The 23,708-nt window shown below is 39.6% G+C and overlaps 1 protein-coding gene across 1 annotated transcript in view; it reads left to right on the top strand.

The window, feature by feature from the left end:
* The first annotated feature begins 9,243 nt into the window (after positions 1-9,243).
* SCIN (scinderin) overlaps positions 9,244-23,708 on the top strand; it is a 1,026,348-nt gene continuing 1,011,883 nt past the window's right edge. The window contains exon 1 of the mRNA XM_044066756.1: positions 9,244-9,544. Within this exon, the coding sequence (XP_043922691.1) occupies positions 9,352-9,544 (193 nt within the window). The 5' untranslated portion in view covers positions 9,244-9,351. The remainder of the gene's footprint in view (positions 9,545-23,708) is intronic.

Genomic DNA, 23,708 nt, shown 5'->3' on the forward strand with positions numbered 1-23,708 from the left:
TACAGTTTCTTGCTGTATTCTGAATCATATGTTTAAAACCTCCCCATCCATAGGTGCAGGCGTTTTGAAGGAATATACTGTCATTCCAATAATCTACAGTGGCGCTTCTGATACTTTCCACCTCCCTTTTAATAACAGGTTGTGAAATTTCCAGGGGGTTGCAAATAGCAGTCTTCAATCTCGTAAATGACCCTCAGATGATGTAATGATCCAACAGCAGAGTTGTGTTAATCTCCACCCAGTTAGCCCTACTAATATGCTGCACACTAATAAACACATAATCCAGCCTACTGGCTGCACCTAATGACCAAAAAAGTGAAGTCTTGGACCTGGTCATAAAGTATTCTCCAACAATCTGCAAGACAGCAGTCTTTAATAAAAATCAGAATAGCTTTAGACATTTTTAGATAATGTCTTGTATTTTGCCTTTAAGGGCAATGAGCTCTTCCACAAAATAATGTTTCATTGTTTTAGATCTTGATGCCAACTTCTGCTCATGTTGATCTTGGAAGGCAGCTAACTCAGCATTCCATGAAATCCAAAGACTGTTCACCCAGGATTATAAATAGGCATGAATGTAACCTTGCATGAATCCCATACGATATGGGACTGCATTTGGATTCCTTGTGACAGGGGAAATTCTTGAGTAACTGCTTCCACAACTTTTAGAAAATCAGGTCTCCTGATGTCACAGGGATAGAATTTCTAGAATTCAGGTAGAGAAGGATGAGCTCCATGAACTGAAAAGCAGTGCTTCATGATCAGAATATGGACATGAGGAATCATTTGGAATTCTGGGACCAAATCTGTCAGTTCAGTGTCAATATAGATCTTCTCTATCCTACCTGACATTCCAAAATCAGCTGAGTGATGGATGAATTGTAACTGGGAGGAGGTGGATGGCAACTCAATGTCAGCAGGGAAACTTTCTGTTACCCATCTTTTCAGATACTTGCCATTTAATGAGATGTGAATTAAATGCAGAGCAGAGGAGTGAAATTTAAATCACTCATTAAAATCAAAGAACCTATTAGATTATCCTGTAAGAATCCCAGCAATCTTCTACTGCAGGCAACCCTATTTATGGATGTAGATAGGCTGAAACCAGTGCCAGAATATGCCCTCTAATCTAAATAATAACAAGGTTGATTTCCTCTCCTGGCCAATTGAAGGTCTGGAGGACCTGCATGGAAGAACTGGCATTATACCTAATTAAGATGGTCACACCTTTCCTCTTACCAGATTAATGTACTTCTTGGAAATCACTTCATACCCCTAGGAACAGAGCTTTAATACTTTGGCATCAGGGGATGCATATCTTGGATTGCAAAGACACCCTTGGATTGCTAGGACACCTGACATGTGTGATTTGATGCACATACACAGGTGAGCTCCTTGTTAGAAGAACAAATCCCATTTAACAGTAAGTACCTTTAATATGGAAATAAATTACAATGAAAAGAAGACCAATATCCCCTGTCATGTAGCTCATTAGCTTCTGCAGTTGTCATTAAATCTTAAAAGCTCTGTAGTTTCTAATTATCAAGCCCTGTTTGAAAGGTAATTGGTTATTTTCAAGGATGGATATGCCACAATAAACAGTGTTACTATCTAATAGTAATACAAGAAATAATGCTACATGCCAAGAACTGCAACACTTTCCCCTGATAAACCAATCAATTGAAAATAGCAAACTCAAGGTAAGGTAAACTAAACACACAAAGATACAGTAACCGTCAAGGTTATGAGGTAGTGACAGTACCTGTGGATATTTTAGCCTCTTTCCTTACCAGTAGTGGGGTTCAAACACATATGGCACCAATAAGAAGTAAGCTGTAAGGGCCACTCTCATAAAGACTTGGCAATATCATATGAATGAAATTTCTGGACCAAGGAAAAAAAAAACACCTCTTCTTTTAATGAACAATATAGCATAAACACAAAGTCAGCACTCCAGGTTAATGATTCCAATTATATCTTCCCACAATGAAAGTTATCTGGTACAAAATGTAAGAACAATATCCCAAGCGAGTCCAAGAGGATAAGTCAAGCTGTGATCTGTTGTTGATTTTGCCCTCTTCAGATCAACAAATGAGCAATTTGATCAATGTCCGAGTGACCTCTTTTAACAGTAGCTGGGACACAATCATGTTTTCCTGGATCAAGACATTATCTTTATTACTATGCTGTGTCAGAACCTAACCATTTGAGTGAAGACAAGTGAACCATCCTGCAAGAACGCCTAGAATGTGGTTGGACATAAAATTGAAGATTTAATTCCCTTGCTCCTAAGGAATCACATTAAAGGGAATATCTGCTTTTATTTGACAGGACTGGCATGGAATAGTCATTTTCAAAACAAATCCCCTTTCCAATACAAAGTACTGTATTGTGTTGTTTTAGAATTTTAAAATACCTCTTTTTCATAGGCTGTTACAATGTATAAATTCAAACCATTGCATGTTTCATTGTACTTGTTTATTTTTTCTGATGAAGTTCTGGATACTATTAAAGGTACAAAAGCACTATATACCTGTTTGGCTTTGTTCATTTCTGCTTAGTCCATGCCTGTTGTAGTACCTTTTCCTTTTTTTCAAAATTAAGGAAAGAATAAAATAATTGGTCTTTGCTGGTCTCCTGGCTTTGGTTTGTGACAGTATAAAAGGCAAAGAGTGGTTGGAGGAAATGAATCATGTCTTTTTGATCAACTCATTCAGATATACATTCTATACAAAGTATTTTATGTCCTATTTTCTTGGTCATCCACTAAGTTATTTGTAGTTATGATGAAATTAATAAAATAGTTGATCTGATTTTGATGTTCTGCCTCAACGAATCTGAGGGTTAACTTGTGCCATGTGCTCCAAAGTTGCAGTTCATCTCACTACCATGTGGCCAGAGATTTTAATATCCTGCAGTTATTCTTAGTGCGATGTTCGAAAGGTGCCGAGTTAAAGTGCAGCTTAGCTGTCAGCTGTGCGATATCAGAATCACCTCTTGTCAGTACTGTCATTGCAGTGATCGTTTAACACTAAGGAAATTATCCTTCATCTTTAGCTGTGAGCATTCTTCCATATCTGCCATAAGAGCCTTTGGGCCAAAACTTTTAAAGGTTTGCTTTTAGTTTAGATGATGCTTTCTCCAATGACATGAGCAGATAGGGTTGAAGTTAGTCACCAATGCAAAGAAAGGGAATTTAGTGTTAGAAATATGCCTTATGAATTTATTCCCAGAGTGCATGAATTCCATTGCTAATATGCGTCATCACAGAACCTAAAGCTTATATATACAGAGAGAATATGCTGACACCTAGAAATAGGAGGATAAACCAGTTTATGTATGAAGGGGACATACTGAGGATTTATTGCTGCCTACATGTGACAAGAGACTGAGGTATATACACATTCTTAGAAACTATAAACCCTACACAGACACAAATATGTATAATAATACAGACAGAACACATAATGCATACTGATTAGTATCTGTGTTTCCATGGCCAGACAAGGGTCTTATAATAATATATATCAGCAGTATGCCAGCTTCACATATGTAGGGAATCCTGCTTAGGAACTGTTCAGTGCTGACCTGCTTTCTTGCAGTTTATAGGGTTGCCACCTTTTCCGATGCCCAAAGTGGGACATTTTTGTGGAAACATGAGGTTTTGCAGGACAAACTCTACCCACAGCAAATGCAAAGCTCCAAACAGCACTTTTTTTTTTTTTGCTAAAATAAAAACAAATTATTGTAGCATTTAAGATGCTTATGACAGTCCATATAATATTTAAGTTTTCAGATGCAAAATAATTGTGTTAAGCAACTATTAAAGGCAGTTTTTGAAATATATTTTTTCATAAAATCTCAGGACATTTAAAATTTTTTAACTTTTTTTCGCAGGACACAAGTGCTCAAATAGGGACTGTCCTACACAAAGAGGGACAGGTATAACCCTAGAATTAGTTTAATTTCTCCAAACCCTTATGTTTTTTACAGACCTTGACAGAAATGGACCCCATTCCTAAGTCTGGGCATTATTAAAGTTCATGAAATCAATATTACTACTGATGTTAGCTAAGAGTGTTACTCTTCTTTGAGGGCAGTGGCATGTGTGGCAAGATTAGAGGTAGGTGCAGATAGCACATCAGATTACAAGTGTTAAGGTATCATGACTACACCCAGAAAGAACTTAAACAATGAAGTTGTGGGGGATTGCTTTGACAGTTAACTGTACTGTTTTATATACTTATTAACTAAAAGAGTTTGCAACATTGTTTCCCCGTGGACTCACACTTTTGTACCAGATAACATAGGTGGACCTTTTTTGTTACAAGCTGCATTGCATCATCCCTGTCCTACGCCATCTAAATGAAGTGGAGAAGTGCATTCAGGAGTATTTGACTCCTGAACATAAGCATCTGTAGTCTCCTTTGCCATTCTTCAATTATGTTATTGGTATGAGGCAATCACCTTAGCTGGGGGTAGATTATAGACCACAGCTTTGGTGATATATGTTGATGGTGCATATTAATTAGACTGCTTTTTCTGAATCTTCCTTGGCTTACCATGACATAGCCCTTTTAAAAAAATTGCAGATGGAGTTCAATTCATCAGACATGTTAGCTCTCTGTTCTCTGAATAGTGCAGTAATTTCATCAGGATGCAGGAAGGCCAAGGCTGTAGTCTGTTTCATTTTAATTTCAATGTTTGTATATCAGTCGCATGTTTTTAAGAAGTCATGTCACTGTACCTGCCTTCTCATGATTTGTATTCACTATGGTGGAATCACAAAATCAGTCAGTTGTATAACAGGAGGATGAAAATCATGGGAAACACTAGGAAATGCAACACCCAGCAGGATAAAAGCACTCTCATCAAACTAAGCAAACAACTCAAAGGACAAATAAAGTCTACCAAAACCAAATTTGAGGTAAGTTTGGCCTCCCAGACCAAGGACAACCACAAAGCATTCTTTAGCTACATCCACAACCTCAAAAGCAATACACAATTGTGTGCAGAGCTCATTGTAAATGGAGCCACCTATACTGAACCAGAAGATATAGTAAACCTCCTGGCTGATAAATTCAACTCCAACTTTTCTCCTCTCCCTCCCTCCCTCAATCTTCCCTCAGGAAATTCAATCAAATATAACTCTCCACACTATCAGTAGGGAATGGGTCATTAATGCTCTCTCTAAGACCAAGAACACTGCATCAATGGGCCAGACAGTATCCCAGAATGCCTTCCAAATAGCATGAAACATAATCTATCAAGGCCTCTGGAGTTACTATTTAGCTGTAGTCTCCAAACAGGCTTCATGCCTCATGCATGGAGAAAGGCAACAGTCATCCCTCTGCCCAAAGGTGGGCCAGCTACAGACCCATAAGTCTCACTAGTCATATATGTAAAGCCATGGAAAGAATTATCATGGAGATGATCACTAGAGATATAGTAAACCTCCAGACACTGGACACAACCCAGTTTGGTTTCATCAAGGGCAGATCATGCCTACTCAACCTGGTGGACTTCTTTGAGAAGGTCAGCAAAGCAATGGATGAGGGCAAAAATTGTTCACACTGCCTACCTTGACCTGGCCAAGGCATATGACACAATATACCACTCGGGCATAGTTGACAAACAAGAGGTTAGGTACAAACCCATATGTCACCTGGTGGATAGCCAACTGGCTCACAGACAGGACCCAGGAAGTTAGAATTTGGGAGTCCACCTCTACAAAGGGGCCAGTCACAAGTGGAGTCCCTCAGGGATCAGTCCTTGGACCACTTCTTTTTGGCATTTACTTCCCAGAAGTCAAGGCCAATGGCAGTGATGTCTGGCTGACTAAATTTGCAGATGATTGCAAATTAGGAGCTGTCATTGAATCTCACACTGACACAAATGTTCACCAGGAAGGGCTGACACTGACAAACAACTGTTGTCAGAGACATGGACTAAAACTAAATAACAAGAAATGCATAATGGCATCCTTTGGGAAGTCATCCATCCCTGGTAACTATCAAATTGACAACACACCCCTTAGAGTTGGCCCAGTAGTCAGGGACTTAGGGACGTACATAGATACTAATTTAGGTTTTGATCATCACGTGTCTGTAGTGGTAAGAAAATCATTCTGTGTTGCACAACTTATAAACAAAGGTATGGCATCCAAATCCAAGGAAGTCATTGTTCCACTGTATTTGGCATTCATCAGACCTATCATTGAGTATGATGACCCCTTTGGTATGTACCTAAACAGGCATATCCAACAACTGAGACATCTCCAGGGGTTCCTCACTAAAAGAATGCAAGGCATAAGTAATATGCCCTATGCAGACTGCCTCAAGACCCTATCCCTGTATTCTGTCTCCTACAGACTTTTGAGGGGAGATCTATGCCTGGCATACAGGACATATTCAGACCCCACTCTGATGGACCTCCTGCATATCCACAAAACAAACTATCAGAATTACCCACTCTAAAGACTTAAACCTTGCCTGTGATATAAATAGGACATGCTGGAGAGAGAGGTATGTATCCCAGAGACTACCCTGTCTATGGAACAGAGTCCCCATCCATGTGAAGCAGAGTTCTTCCCTAACCCAATTCAAGTGCAACTTGGACAACTGGATGTGAAACCGGAAATTCATCCCTGATTTGGCACCTATGTCTCTAATGCAAACAGGTAACCTGTAAATGGTTCATCTCCCAGGCCTTTGCTTACACTTATCAAGGGTATCAGGACTTGGCAGAGATTTGGGATGCATGGCTAGGCTGAAAAAGGCCCTTGTGGACATTAGCTTGGTAAACATCTATGAATCTATGAACCTATGAGGCCAGTAGTCTTTACTATTATACTTGAACATCTCATTTACAGATCAGTTAGCCACAATTGAAGCTCTGACAATATGAAAAAGGCTTGAGTTCCATGTTGTCTTCATGTAACCATTGGGGAAAAAAGTGTTATAGGATGCTATTTCTTTGAGGAGAACTAGGCAAAGCTGGAGGGGTTGGTGGGGCAATTGCAATACTTAATACCTTCCCAGCCACTAAGTGAGTATAACTGGTGGCATGCAGAAACCCTGGTGGGAACAGTGCCACAATTATCCATATACATGAGCTGTGAGTCTCCATATTTTTTCTGTCATTGTTAGCAAAAGGAGCACATCTCCCCATTACTTTTAATTATAAACCACCCTTGTCACAGTGGCAGCTGCTTAGCGGTAATGTTTTCCATAGTCACAGTGGCTTCTTTGACTTGCGTCATCCTCATATGTCGAACCTCCTCACTAGTTGGTAAAGTATCTCAGCAGATGGCAGAATCTGCATGAGGTCAGTTGACAAGCCTGCAGTAGCAGTAGGAATGACTTGGCTGGGACCTTCATAGTGTAGTGGAGCTTCTTTCTATGTAACCTTCTGGCTGGAAAACCCCACAGCTGCAGCATCAGGGTGGTCAGATAAGCAATGCTTCAGCTCCTCCTGTTTACTTTAGCTTACAGTGGCACCTCTCCCTTTGTAGTTCTCTATATGTTTATATCACTACTGCTTTCAGTTTATAGTTTCCTCACAGCTGTATATGTACCTATTGAGTACATGTTTTCTTCTGACTTTCTGTAATTGGGTAGTACCATACAAATTATTAACACTTTCTGGGTCACATTCCTCCCCCACTGATATGTTCATCTGCCTTAATTAAAATGGGAGCCCCAACAGGCCCTAGTAACTACTGTAGGTATTCAACAACAACAGTACAAATGCTGCATAGCTGTAGCAGTCAGCAACACGTTTATTTTGCTTTCTGCTTTCATGCCTTGATGCATCAACGCATTTCTCACAGTGTTAAACAGCCACAGAAAACTGTAGCATCTGTGAAACATTTCTCCTGCATTTTTAACCTTACAAAAGTTTTGAAGAGGTGTCTATCCCATTTGAATACTATTAACATGTTAAGGAAACAAGTGCAGTTGCTTTAACGTGGCCACACACACAGCCATGCACACTCTTGTTGACTTTGCACCAACTTGCATAGTTATTGAGTGGTGCACGAGTCAGTGTTCTACAATTTGGTGTTGATACAAATTGCCATCATTATAAAGAACCACACCAATATATTGTTAACAGAATAAGCACTACTGGGTGCATCCCATTTTCAGAAGTACCTGTGAAAAATGCTCCATAATCAAACATTTAATTCAAATTAATGCTGACATAAGCATTTGCACTGCACCATCAGGCACGTAGTTTAAACAATATAAGTCACAAACTGGATCATAAGAAAAACAAAAATATTAAGAAGGAATTATACAGTACCACTCAGATATTTGTGCAATCAATATAAACTGTTCTGTAATCAAATGCCTCTATGGATATTAACTTTGGAAGAGATTCTAACAGAAAAACTTGGCACAACCAGCATCAGTCTGCTTGAAGCGTCAGAATATGTGACTGAACGGGAAGAGCTGTGTAACTGTAAATAAAGTAAATGGCCATGGTTAAAACTACTCGGCAAAGCATTTGGCTGGGAAACTGACACCTTATTTATTTGTATAAATACTGGGAGAAATCAGACAAGACTGGCTGTTTGCAAGAAAAGATGAAGTAAGAGGAATTTGTTGTGTGGGAAAAGCTTACATTTTCAGGTATCTGCATCCTTTTGACAGATTAGCTAACACACCACTATTTCACTGCTTCTGCATACACTACTTGACACTGAAGCTGTGTAATGTGATGTGGATGTTAGTCTAGTGATGAGCAGCACTAATACTGATATGTTTCTTACAGAAATGTAAATGCATAAATCTGTATAAACCACACATAAGGAGAAAAAAGTGGCAACAGTCTTCAGCTCTTTTAGTCTAAGCTTCTGCTTTACCATTTATTTTTAAATGTATAATATTCTGCAAGAATAATACTGAAAATGTAGGACATGTAAATAAAGTCATAGCGTATATAACAGTCATAATAAAGTAGTGTCTTGAAGGAAAAACTGTCCTTAGAAGCAGTGAGATGGAGAAAACATTAAAATCACAACAGCCATGCCTCTGTACAGTGAGTCTTAAGCAAATACAAATTTCGTGAGTGAGTGTGTGTGTGTGTGTGTGTGTGTGTGTGTGTGTGTTTTGCATTTTCTAAAGCAGTACTTGTAGAGTTTAGATCTGACATCATATTAAAGACACACCTTCTTTACAAATTATTGCTTTAAAAGTCTTGTGTTTTCCCTTCAGAGCTTTTACTGAGAGTCAAGTTCTTGAAAGAGCATTTGGTTCAAGACAAACTGTTTTCTTCCCAAAGACCGTCATTGTTAAGTTTGGCTTTTTTTTTACTTCACTTCAAGAGAAAAAAAAATCAGAAGTTAACATGGTGCTGTACCACACGGAGTTTGAAAAAGCTGGTAAAAAACAGGGTCTGCAGATATGGAGAATTGAGAAAATGGAGTTAGTACCTGTACCAGAAAATCTCTATGGTAATTTTTATGTTGGTGATGCTTACTTAATCCTGCGGACTGCAAAGAAAAATGACAGCGTCTTTTATGACTTACACTACTGGTTAGGTAAGTAGGCTTCCACTGCAGATAGTTTCACAGGAGAAATGAGACTGCTATAATTTGGCACCAAAACATTTTTGTTTCTTTTATTTTACATGTCATTCAGGAAAAAAAAAAAAAACATGTTAACTGAGAAGCCCATTGGACACATTTCAGCATATCATACTCTACAATGATGGTATATAGTTAATGTATTGCTTCAGCATGAAGGAAGGTATTTTTGTATCATTTGTTAATGTGAATTTTTCATGAGTCATATTTGGTAGAGCTAGTTGTGGTTACGCAAGTTGAAAACATGTCGCTGAAGTTTCAGCTTGTATTTCACTGAGGAAAAAAATGATTTAAAAGCATTGTTGACGTGCAGCTCACATGATTATGAGAAAGCAGTATTGCTGTGCTTTATACATATGACATGTGATGGAACTATAAGAATGACAAGAGCAGAAACAGATTTTTATTCTAATTGTAATTATTTTATTTATTTATTTATTTATGCATTCATGCTGTCACCTCAGCCAGGTGTGTGTGATGAGCAAGGCTGCTAGATTATTGAACAGTGAGCAGTACACACCCCTCTAAACCATCTGTCATTGCAGGAGTTAATGAGTGACTATACCAAATGAGGTTAGTACATTTGGCAAGCAAAAGGTAATGGTGTTTAATTCTGCCTTGTTCTAAGTTGGTGAAGGCAACTACAGAGACCTCCGTGTTCTAGGCTAAACTTTGCAAGCAATCTCATGATACTCATTTGGGATTGTTATTTTGCATACATCATTGCAATGCTATAAACTCACTGCCACTGGCCATCTGCCTGTAGTCAAGAGCCTGTAAAACGTTTATGAAATTATTACTGAAAGAGAAAAGAAAGTAAGAAAGGATGTTACTGTAAAATATGCTGGCCACTAGTGATCATATTCATAAACTGCTTCAGGCAATGAGCTGAAAAGTAATAATGTTTATAACTGTTTTTGAAATACTGCAGCAGATGGAAGCACTTGTCTGCACTGTCCCCAAGGTACTTTATTCAAAATGTACAGTACAATGTAATTACAGTAATAAATTACAGTACATTGATGCGTTAAATGTAAGGGCTCAGTTAACATGGCAAACATTTTATATATATAATCATATTTCCAGAATCCAGCATGATGCTACATGGATATTTGGTGTAGACCTAGTTACAACAAGATGCGCTTGTAACATAAATAGGTTCTGTTAATAGAGAAGAGATGGTAGTTGAAGTCATGGACACAGCCAAGGAGTGCCTCCTAATGAGGAAGGCTATGATCATTTCTGAAAATTATTTTTATTTACATTCTTATACTATAGAGTCTACTGCATAGTTCTCTAGCAGTACAAGCAAGTCCCTTTTTTCAGTATTTGTCATGTAAAGTGATCTTTAGAAGTTATTACATGCATTTCTGCTCTCAGTTTTAACCTGGCTCTTTTAGTAATAAAATTAACTTATCTACTAAGTTATGAAAAATATGTTACATTGAGTGGTTGTATTTTGCATTTTACAGGGATTGTTTTACTGATAGGCTACATATGTGTCCTTTAGTGGCAGGCAATATTTTTACTTTAAATGTGCAATTCAGCCCGAGTCTTTATGAAAAAAAAAGTTAACATTCAGCTAGACTGAAGATTCACAAATAGGAAGGGTTCAAACATCTTTGAACAGTGTATGATATCAATGCTTTGCAGTTTACAGAAACATCTGATGGTAAATGCTGACTTGTGCTCAGATCATCTGTCATAAGGATGGGCTTATGCAAATAAGGCACAGCTCTATTCATTTAGACATATTACAGTTCTAGAATGCATGAGAAGATCTTCTATTTCTAAATTATGACTACAGACATCATGGTAAATGGATTATCCACTTCTTAAAAACATCTCTTTTCCTCCTTATTGAAGACTACAAGATCACTTCGATATCTCTGCTGTCAAGGTCAATAAGTTTGGAATTGTGTCATAATATTTTTATTTTCCAGTGAAGAGCACTGATCTTGATAGACCTTTTTCAGACACAGCCCCGGAGCAGTGTCTTGTTAAGTGACTTAATTAAGCAATAGAGGTTGAGGGAATCAAACCTTGCACCACTGGACCCCAGGTAACAGCTCCTTAATCCTGTAATCCAACTGTCAGACAAAATACATACATCAGGATGTCTTTAAAATGACAGAGTCTGTTTTGAAAGTAACAGTGTATTCTGATTAGAATTAGAAGGATGTTAATGTGTAAGCTTTTTTGTCATGTAGGCTGTTGGTATGTTGTTAGCTACAGAGAGCATCAACATTTTCCTGCCTGACCACGATATGTATTGAAGATGTAGCTGACTGCAGATATAATAGATTATTTCATCCATGTAATATGAGCTAGACTGCATGTGAGCCATAGTGGATAATAAACCACAGTACAGAAAAACGGTATTAAACTATGATAGATGCAATTACTTTTAGAACAAAAGTATAAAGATGAATAAAGTCTGCAGCTGTTTATGAAATGTGAAGCTTTATGAAACCTTTAATTGCTGTATCTATTAAAACAGGCAACAAAGATGAGAATGTGAAGTTTTATAAAAATCTTGCATTTGTTTTTTATGCAAAATAAGTTGAGTTCTGGAAGTGAAACTGATTTCATACACTGCAATTACACACACACACACACACACACACACACACACACACACACACGCACACATATTAGTAAAGATTTTTGGCTCCTTTACTATAGTTAAAATACTGTGAGTATCAGCTGCCTGAAGGAAAAAAATGCCAGGGAACATAATGCTAACTGCTGTTCTCCATAGGAAATCACTGCTTGTGTGGTTTCTAGGTGTGTGTCAGTAATGATTTTTTTCAATGGGCAATTTCTCCTTTCTTTGTATTGATGCAACTATGGAGTTTGTATATTGATATTTGGTTGGGGGGGTCGTCAACGTAGGGGAACTCGCCCCTGCAAAAAATGCTTCAAGTTAACTTATTTATCCTTCTATATTTTGGACATTATTTTTCAGTGTTTCCAATCCTTGGGTTTTTGCAGATTGGTGCGGTGGTGCTGCTGCGTTAGCGTTATCGCCTCACAGTTAGCCATTGCCCGTTCAATTCTCACAGCGTCTTCTGTGTGGCAGCATGCGTAAATGTGCGTTCCTTCGTTGAAGGTTGTGCGTTAGGCCCAGCAAGCCAGCACGTAAACATCTACTCCAATCATTAGCGGACTGGAGTTCTGCTGTGGCGACCCCTAACTGGGAAAAGCCGAAAGACACAACCAAGGCGATATATTAGAACCGAGATTTGTTTTTTCAAGTTTGCCTCTTACTACCATATGCAATGCTGCTTTAAATTAAATTCATGAAAACTTCCTATAGTCCTGAGTAGAATTGTAAATAGGATTATTAGATTCCTAAAGGAAATCAAAGAACCAAAAAGGCTTTGCTGACTGCTGAGTAGGGGCATACCATAAAAACCAGTGCAGACTGAATAATTGCTATTGATGACTTATTTCAGGATACAAATCTGGACATAATGTCACTCATTCAAATTATGGGGGCAACTTTTAAAAGAAACAATCAGTTCCTTGCTTGCATAATGATTTATGCTGCAAATTCTATGGACTAAAATGAGAAGCTTGTAGATGGAAAGTATCGAGGTCAGTTCTATAAATCCTGCCTGAGAATTTTCTACAGCCAGTATATTATTATACAATATAGTGGTAGATAAACTACAGAATATCTTCATTACTGGCAAGAGGAGGACCAGGTAGTTGTTACACCATTAGGCAAATTCAATAAAACCTACATGGTAGAGAAGAGTTTTAGATTTAGTAAGCACTGTGTAGAGGCATGCACCACCACACAAACAAGGTAAACACCATGGCATGCTAATTATAAGCAGGTGAACTGTATGCTAATCAACCAATCCAGCATGGTGGAGCTATTCAACAAGCTATAAAGCAACTGTGTAGACTCAATCCTGGCTTTCCCTGAGAATTCCAAAACCTACTGGAATACAGCCATGGAAAGGAGTCTGCATGGAAAGAATGTTAGGGGCTGCTGCTGCTTTAATTCATTTATATGTGCAACAAGCTGAAGTCTGCTGCTGCTGCTGCCACCAATATACCTACGCCAAGAAGCAGAAGAGTTTTCAAGCCATGTTTACAATTAGAGTGATACAGGGTGGATACAGGCATACTACAGGAACTCTGCAACCTTGGTTGTCCTCATCTCAGAGCCAGGGCCAACCAAGGGGAACCCATCCCAGTGGAGACAAAAGTACATTTAGCACTTAGAATATCAGCTACAGGTGTGATGCCCCAGCACTCGCCCAGTAATCAATGATCTTCAATCCTCAGCACTGGCAACAGTGGGGAACGTACACACTGGGAGGATGACAAGCACACACATAGAAAAATACAATTTTCCTTAAGACCCCACAGAGACCACAGTCAGTCTGAGGCTGGTTTCTCCAGATCCCAAATAAGAATCCCCACTGGCACATCTATAGAGTTGAGTCCTTAGCCAGGATTCCAAGCCAAGTCCTTCAACACTCTCTCTGACCAACCAGTGCTTCGTGTCATTGCCCAAGTAGCAGACACGCACACACACTCTCTTGGAAATGTGTTTTACACACACACAACTGGGAAAGGCTGGCACAGGTTTACTAGGTATGCCACCTTCTGCCCAGACGATAAGGTAGTTATCATTGCCACCAGAACCCCTTATTAGCTACTTTAAAGCCCTTAACAAAGGGTGTCCAATCCTACTGTGTAATGTTACTATTAATCCAAATTGTAGTCTGATTAAGAGCAAGGCTATTTAAAGAGCTTTAATATCTCTAAACAGACAAGCCACAATTAAAAGGTTTAAATATATTTAATAATGAATAATAAAATAACAAGAAAATAGTAAGTAATCAGTTACATCAGAGTTCAAAATAACAGGAAATATCTAAAACAACATTGCAGGACAGTCTCAAATAAATAAATAAATAAAGAAAACATCTAAGCTATGCTTTACTATATTCCTATCTGAATCTAAAAGAGTTACTTACTATGCCTTAAAAAGTTACTTACAGCAAGGCATGTGCAGATGTGGTGATGAGTGGATGTTCTTGTTAGGTCAAAGACAAAATACAAAATGGACAGTCTCTCTCTGAGAGAGTTCTTAAATTAATATCAAATATTAGTGCTGGGTTATCTTGGATGACATCACTTTCAGTTCCCATTCTAAACCCCCCTTTGTGATAAACTAACAGAAATTTAACATCTCCCTGGGAAAAATACATATTTCTCAGATGTTTGCAGACCCTGGAAGTCATAAAACAACGAAACACTTCTACATTTTAAACCAAGTAATTACTTCTCTTTCAAGACAATGCAACACATTATAGCTCTAGACGTGTCTTCTACTGCACTGAAACTGAGAGATAACATATTGTTATTACATGGTTATAAAACAATTTCATTTTAACTATTTTCTCTGAAAATTTTCAGCACGCTGTGGTTAAATTTTAGCTTAGTACTTTACACACACTACTGTATAAATCATATCAATATTCACAAATGACATAAAATTATTTACAAAATTCCAGATAGCTGGGCTGGTAGTATTTCCCTTTGTCACAACACATACCTTTCAGAGACCAACAGGGAACATGCCGGGGGTGTCACAGGCATTGACATCCAGGATCCTCCATCACTTCCTGAATGCTATGCTCCAAAATGCCAGTGATCACACATATTTCCCTATATGCCTGAGGAGAGGGCCAAAAATGTGCAGGAGTTCTACCATGTAGCACACTACCCTGAAGCACTGGGTGTAGTAGATTGCACACATACAGAAATTAAGGCATCACCCACAAAACAGGATAGGCTATACATAAACAGAAAGGGCTTCCACTCTATTAACTGCCAAGATGAGTGTAATGCCAAGGGAATCATCTTGAACATGTGTGCTGGCAACTCGGGCAGTTACCACAACTCACATATCTGGCACAACTCCCAACTGTATCAGATGTTCACTGGGAGGATATCCCATGGGGGCATTTACTTCAGAATATGGGTTAAGTACTGGAACCATAGCTGATGATGCTCATCAGAAATGCACACACATCTGCTGAAGAACACCATAATGACGCACCTGATCAAATGAGAAATATCATAGAGTATGTGTTTGGGCTACTAAAGTAACCGTTCCATTGCCTAGATTCATCAGGGGGAGCCCTACAGTACAGTCCATTGACACGTACTGAAATATTCATAGTGTGTGCCATGCTACATAGCATCATCCTGAGAAAACAGCTTCAGCAGGATCAGCAAGGGAAAAGAGCACACATCCCACCACCAGTGCCAAGGTCACCATAGCCACACACAGAGGAGAAGTCAGAGGGGGAACCACCAGCTGCTGTGGGTGTAGGCAGATGTAGGTGTGCCCAATATGCCCTTGCATTGGCTAAGAGACAACACAGTAGCACACTCACTCACCAGCTATGGGTCTAAAACCTTACTCTTACTCACATACAAGTACGCAAGGCAGCTTTCACAGCCTGTACTCCACATGCATTGGCTGTGTACTGCTTGCATCAGATAAAGTTAGCCCTGAACTAAAACTGTGGCAACTACTGCATTTATAAGGTAAGTCCTGAACCTAAAGTGTATTGTGTAATAATATGAATGAGTTGCATATCCTTGTATTTCATTACTTGGTACTATAAGCAAGTAAAAGGTAGGACATTTTTGCAGACATGACCTTAACGTGTGACAGCAGAGATTTATTTGATGTGAATTTGTCCATTATTAAGTAGTAGGCCTCAGGTATCAAATATTCACACAGTCATACCTCTCAAAAGTACTGATGATCACTGCATACCCTCAGTTTATCACCATATACTTGTACTGGAAATCATTAAAGAGAGAAGTTAGAGAGTTATGCTACACATTGCAGTTTCAGACTTCACAACCTTCACAAGATCATTCACAATAAAGTTGGGAAATATTGATGCTATCAACTGTCTTACTTCCTAAGGCTATTATAAGTTCAAGGTACAATTACCAGTTCAACACCACAAATGCAGATATACTAAGCACTAAAGCAGCTGTGCACCATGAGCATCAGACATAAAGCTTATGTATCTTTGAATCCAAAAGATGAAAAACAGGGATGTGCCACAGTTATCATTACTTGCACAAGGTGTTGTGTGGAGGGGAGGGAACTGAAGCCTAGGGTAACACAAAAGGTTGGTGAGTGTATGTGAGCAAGAAAGAGCAGCATTCAGAAATTTGGATAAACCAACAAATGGTCAGTGAGGCAAAATGAGTTTTAAGCTGTACTGCTGAACCATGTAACTGTTTTATTTGTGTCTGTAGGGGTCCTCCAGGTGAAAATGGTGTGTGAGTGTCTGCATGAACACAGCAAGCTGTGAGCTAGCTCTACATCTTGGTATGTTAGGTATGAGCTGTGGATGGTAGAGGTGTCAGTTCATCATCGCCATCCCCGACTACAAGAACTGGCTCTGCCAGGAGTTACACTGGCATGTCCATGCCCATGGTCAGATGCACTTCTGCTACTTGAATGTGACTGATGTCTGCTAGATGAGCTCCCTTCATGGGGACATCCAGACCTTGACTCCATGGCCGGCCATGTCTGGGTGTGGACAGCTTACCAACTGATGGAGCAGTGGAAGTTCTGCTACTATGGGTGCGTGATCAGGCACAACAATGTTGGCTAAGAGCTGATGATGTGGCTGACCTATGCCCATGAGGATGATGTCCCCTTCCCAGCAGATATTGCATCACAGACAATGCATATTTCATGGCAAACACCCCATGTTCTATTTTACAGACACCCCCTTCCAATGTGTCATTCATCTGATCCATTGAATCAGTAACATGATGGAGGCAGTCATGCATGTCAGTCTGTACCATATCTAGAACCCTGAGCATTTGTCTGGAGTACCTATAGGAACATGCCTGTTCCTCCATAACAGCCCTAAACATACACTGAGTGGCATGGGAAGAGACATCTGGATCAGGTGGAGGAGGGACAGCAGGCCTCCTCTGAGCACTTGTTACAACCCTCCTTCATGGCACTTTGCTCACAGATTGACTATGGCCAGAGTCAGCAGGCACTGAAGCCATAGTAACCACACTTCCCTGATCAATTGCCTCACCCTCCACCTGTCCAATATCTGTGGGCTCACAGGAATGGGTAGGCATTGCCCTACTGGCTGTGTCCAGTGAAATTGCAGGAGATGGCTGTATGTCAACCTCAGTGTCAAATTCTTCTTCTGCACCCCTGACTGCACCTCTGTTTGGCCACTATCATCATCAATGTCTGCTGATGCTCTGACATCAGATGGTTGAGGTCCCCCACTTCCACAGTCAGGATCACCTGTAATAAAAAGCAACAGACACAGGAGAAAAAATAATACCTACACCACTTTAGTCCTACTGGATATGCTAGCAAACTAACAGCGGCGCCACTATTACAGACAGTACAGCAGTACACACAACAGGCCTGACATCAACATCATGCACTAAAATATTTCTGTAAATTGCTAAGCAGTTACTGACATAAAATGTTTGGCTTACCATATGCACATGAGATTCTCCTTTGCAATCCAGATGGTCCTGGAAGAAGTTAAGGAAAAGGTAAGGCAACATCATCACAATTAATAGTAACACATGGGGTAATACCTTTACCCCTTTATATGTCCATTAACTATACTTTCAACAAAAAGCTGGCTTACAACTCCAACCTAAGCTAATTGATCAGAATGTGTTGTTAAATGTAGCAATCTTTAATCCCTCCACCCTAAAAAAATTAATGTGATACAGACGTAATATATTGATTTCAGTTGTTCTACTATGCAACAGTTTTCAACTGTTGAGATACCAGATCTGACGTGGAAGCTTCTCCTTGTACATGCTTGCTGTCCCTGACACTGTTCACCGAAGTCCAGTACATCCTATTCTGCACTTTCCTGGGAACTGTCTAGATCCCTGGCAGTGGCCAGGAGCTCTTCATTTGGTGTTAGTGGTGGTTCCACAGCAGGCCCTCCCCTGGTAACCATCTGATCATGGCCCACTACAGCTGCTCTCCTCCATGCAGATGTGATCATGTCAGTGGCCCTATGGTGCACCTGCTCATATGTTCTGCTGTGACCACCCACTGCATTCACATCATCCACAATCTGGTGCCAAATTTGCATTCTCTTTGGCATATCTTCCCATCCCCTTTCAAGCAGGAAGGCACCATTTTGCATACAGACACCCACTATCACCTGACCTGATTTTCAGCATCTGTGAAAGGTGGTTTCCAAGGATTAACACACCTGGGTGGCATACTCCTAGGTCTCCCAAACTACAGCAGAAGGATAATACACATAAGTATCACATAACTACAGAATAACTGTTCTCAGATAAAACAGAAAATATATCCTCTCAGTATTACTTACTGGATAAACATAAAATAGTCTAGAGATGTGAAATGCAAACAACAGGCTGTGTGCAAAAAAGGAGAGTAACAATAGCAACATATCCTTGTTTGTGCCATAACAGTAATGCAACTTTGCCCACCCCCCCCCCAAAAAAAAAGAACAGGCAAATGGCACATTTTGCTAACAAACCATCTTTGAAATGCTAAAATTGCTATCAAATGAAATGTCCCTGAAACATTTGTACATATTTATCACAGAGGATTCCATTTTCATGTATTGTCAGTCATGTATACCTGTGAAATACCTTGATAAACATGCACATGGCATCAGTATACTTCTAACTAATGCATACAGATAAACATGTAAAAGCCTTTGCTTCAGATTTTTCTTAATTACATTTCAGCATATGCAGTATGTAGCTTACAAAAAGCAAGCATACCTTCTGAAGTTCAATAATCCTCTGTCAGATATATCCTAAAGTAATAGCGTATGCTCAGCCTTCTCCACATATACATGTCTCCTTACCATCAATTTGGTTTGCTTCATGGTTGCCTTTTTATATGGTGTAGATTAAGGGCTCTTAGCATGGTGAAGATGCAAAAGAGGTGTGAAATGATTAGAATTGCTGAATCCAAAATACTTGCATCTGTATAGGAGATGTAAACATAAACATAGTGAATCACTCCCTCCATGTTTGTTTTTAATGGATTGCAACTGTGAATTATTACTGATTGGGAGAAGGAAAACACAACAGCACTACAGGCTGCCTTCCATCTGATGGATGTGTCAGGTTACATCTAGGAAGTGTTAGATGTAAGTTTGGAAATGTAAGTAAGCAGTGCACAATTCACAGGTTGTGTTCAGTAACATCCAACCTGCCCTTCATTTGTTAGCAATTGCATATGATGCATATGATATTATTTCTGGTTAATATCCTCACACATTTTTAAGGCCAATGATATAGAATGGTTTACACACTGCATGTCTCAGATTACTGATCAGATAACTGAAGAATAACCAATAAACACAGAGAAGTAGCACAGAGCTATATATTTGCAAGCAACAATCATAGCAGGTTGTGTGATCGCTAAGTGCACAACATCCAAATATAATAAATGTACAAACAAGAGTTGTATGGTTTGAATTACTGTAGATGATGCTGCAGCTGGTTGTGAGCAGAATGATTTATGTTCCTTGCTGCAAAGCTGTTTGTGTGGCAAAGAGGGATAAGGCACCCGTCCTCTGCTCTGAAAGTTCATTGTAGTGAAAGTTCAAATCCAGATCTATGTAGACATATCTCATGTGACCCATCATTTTCTAGTATGTACATCATGGATTGATTTTTTCCTTTTCAACTACTTGTTCCATTTTTTGTCTTTTTTCCTTTTTCAGTCTTGCTTTTTTATTTTTTTTTTGTGGGCCAGTGTTTGAACGACAGGAATAGAGAAAATGAATGGTGAGCTTGGCTGTGCTTATTTCATTTATGCAAAGCATAGCAGTGTGCAAACTAGACAACTGGGCCACACAGGGAGCTGATAAGACCCAGAGAGCCAAACACAGAAACTGGATACATTAAATTAATTCTGAGTACTGTGCAAACTGACTAAGCAGTGTTGCATGCCGGTTAACAGAGAGACCTTAACAATGATTAGTTAATAAGGGAATGTCTTGTATCTGGTCCAGTGGCAACATGTAAGTGTAGGGCTGGAATACAGATGGTCCTGGGTTCTAGTACAGGGTGTGCAACCTGTTTTTTACTGTTGTGATAATGCATCTTATAGCAATGAACTGAAACACAGACAATTATTACTTTAACTTTCTAGTGGCAACAGGTGCAAGTGTAGGACTGCCAAACACATGGTCCTAGGTTTTAATACAGGATATTCCATACACTTTTACTGTTGTTCCACTTCCCATTCAATGTTGTTGAGGAAAGTTTTTGTCCTCTATGCCTAGGTTTGAATCCCACAGTGTAAAAATCTATTTTCTCAGTGTATAAAGGTAAAAACAAATGTGTCAGGTCATTACATTTATGCCCCCAGTGCATGTCTGCAAACCTAACTCACCTAACAATTACCTTCCAATTTCCAATATATATTTCCAGGCCACATCAGTAGTCACCCCTCAAATTATGTTTTATTTTTATTTTTTTACTTTTATTATGTGTCATCAAAATGTGCTCATGTCATCCATGTGTACCACATCACTAAATGATCTACAGCACAGTGTGGTAGGCTAGCCCCAGTGGATCAGCTTTCCCCCACTCCACTGGCTCCAGCACAATGCACAGCACATGTGGGAGGCAACCTGGCAGCACTGCCTCTGCTGCCCCTGCACTACCTGCACCCACAGGTAGTCCTGACTCAGAGTCCAATCTAGGGGTACCCTCCATGAGCTACTCTGGAGGTGGTTATTTCATCACCAGCAGCGAGTTGCCAGGGATGGTGTGTAGGGTGGTGCAGCACACCATTGTTGTATGCCTATGCTGTATGGAGCGGCTGCTCTCCCTCATGTTTTGTAGGAGGAGGAGGAGACATCAAGCACTCCAGCCACAAGGGGGAGTAAGGTGACAGTGATGACAGTCCAGTGGGTAAAGACTCAATTCTTACTAACTCCAAGCTTGACGGTCTTGGGCCTGGGTTGTCCCTACCCTCACCCCAATCATGATGTCACGTAATCTTTTGTGCCCATCACCATCCCTGGCTTTTGTCTGGTTTGTCTTGTCTGTCTGTAATTGCTTCCTTGTCTAATCAATTTATCTGATCCAGACATACCTAAGTCCCTTCCCCAACATCCTCTCTCTCTCTCTCTCAATTAAAAAATAAATGGGAACCTGTCCCACAAAAAAATCATCCCATACAAGGTTCTCCATTTTGCACACATTTTCTTGACACACTTGATTTGGTTCAATTGGCTATAACATGATTGTGTTGTGGGCAACCCTATCTCTGGAGGTGACAGCCCAAATTCAGTTAATAGTCTGCACATATTTTCAGTTTACACTGTTAAAGAAATGGATAGGTATGGTTCTTCCCTACCTCCTTCCTGCATATTCCAGTATGGATTTAACTTTGTTCTTCCCTCTGCTTGCTCCCCATTCACCACTTTCCTCTCTATCCCATTTTAATACCTTGAATCTGGTCAAAAAATTAATCACACACAACACACATAAGTAGCAGAAAAAGCAAAAGATCCCTTTATTTTTTGGGCTCTATCTTTGCACAGATGTGTGCATCAAGCACCAATGTGCAGCAATGGTGAGCACTGTCAAAATGCTGCTGTTACCTCTGTACAAAGCTGCTTAAACCCACTGTGCTATGCCAACACAAAGCAACACATGTACTGTAAAGAATTCATGTCATTGCATTATCAATGTTCATGTAAAAATAATTAAAATTATTGGTTATGCCTGGATATGAACCCAATACCATCTGGGTTCAAAAAGACATTTATCAGTGCATTTACATCCACTGCCACAGAGTCAGTTAAGCAGCAGGTGTGTTTCACAAACTCACTATTAACTCTCAGCCTTTAGCAGTGTGGCTCACATTTGCACATTGCCTAGCAATGCACAAACATAAATAGTATTGGAAATGTGTATCTCTCATGTGCAAAAACTTTGCCAACTGTTTCATAAACCTGCTGCCCACTGAGCTATGGAAAAGTAAATATTATTATGTATTACTACTGTTTACTGTCTATGACATGAAATTGCATGTGGAAACCTAACCAGCTCTAACAATATGTCATATATTTACAATACAGCCATGTGCTGCTACCCCCCAAACAGTGCATCCCTGGTGTCTCAGAACTTTTTCCACACATATATCACCTACACTACAGAAAGTTATTTAAATGTTGTATGATATGCGATGCACATCAATCTAGTAACATGCAGAACAACATATATTGACCCATAAGCCTAAAAAGTCTTAACTGCAAGGCTAGGGAATGAATCAGCATGGATGTTATCCACAGGGACATAGGTGGCATTCAATACACTTGACCCAACCCATTTTGTTTCTCTCAATGGTAAATTTGCTTATTAAACCTTGTGGACTTCTTTGATACTGACCCCAAAGACCTGGATGAGGGAAAACAAGACATACTGCCTATGTTTAGTTATCCAAGGCATTTGACATTATTTTCCAAGTCATACCATCTGGAAATTAAGGCATACATTAGTAGATTGATAGCCAGTTGGCTCACAGACAGTACACACTCACTCAGAGTTGGGGACTGCACCTCCACCACTAGCCCACTTACCAGTGGTATACCCAAGGATCTGTGCTGGACTCTCAACTGTTTGTAATCTACTTTTCTGAAGCTCAGGCAATGGTATTTGGCCTGTGGTTTACCAAGTTTGCAGATGACTGTTAACTTGATGCACTCATATAGAGTCCTCGCATAATGGCAACATATTACAGAAAGGAATGACACAAACAAATGACTAGAGTCAAACTCACAGACTGAATCTTAAAGCAAACAATGCCTTATTGTCCCTTTGGCAATATAGTATCCTGCTCATTATGATACAGATAGCACCCCTCTAAGATCAAACACAGTGTTGTGAGACTTGAGAACACATGCTGATAACAATCTATACTTTCTTCACTATGTATCCACAGTGGTGAGACAAGTATTCTGCATTGCATACCTCAAGCATATGGACATCACATCTAAGACCAGGGAGTTCATAGCTCTGCTGTACTCTACCCTTATCAGACCACTAA

This window comes from Protopterus annectens, chromosome 3.part1, assembly GCF_019279795.1.
Source record: "Protopterus annectens isolate FY-2018-M chromosome 3.part1, PAN1.0, whole genome shotgun sequence".
Lineage (NCBI taxonomy): Eukaryota > Metazoa > Chordata > Ceratodontiformes > Protopteridae > Protopterus > Protopterus annectens.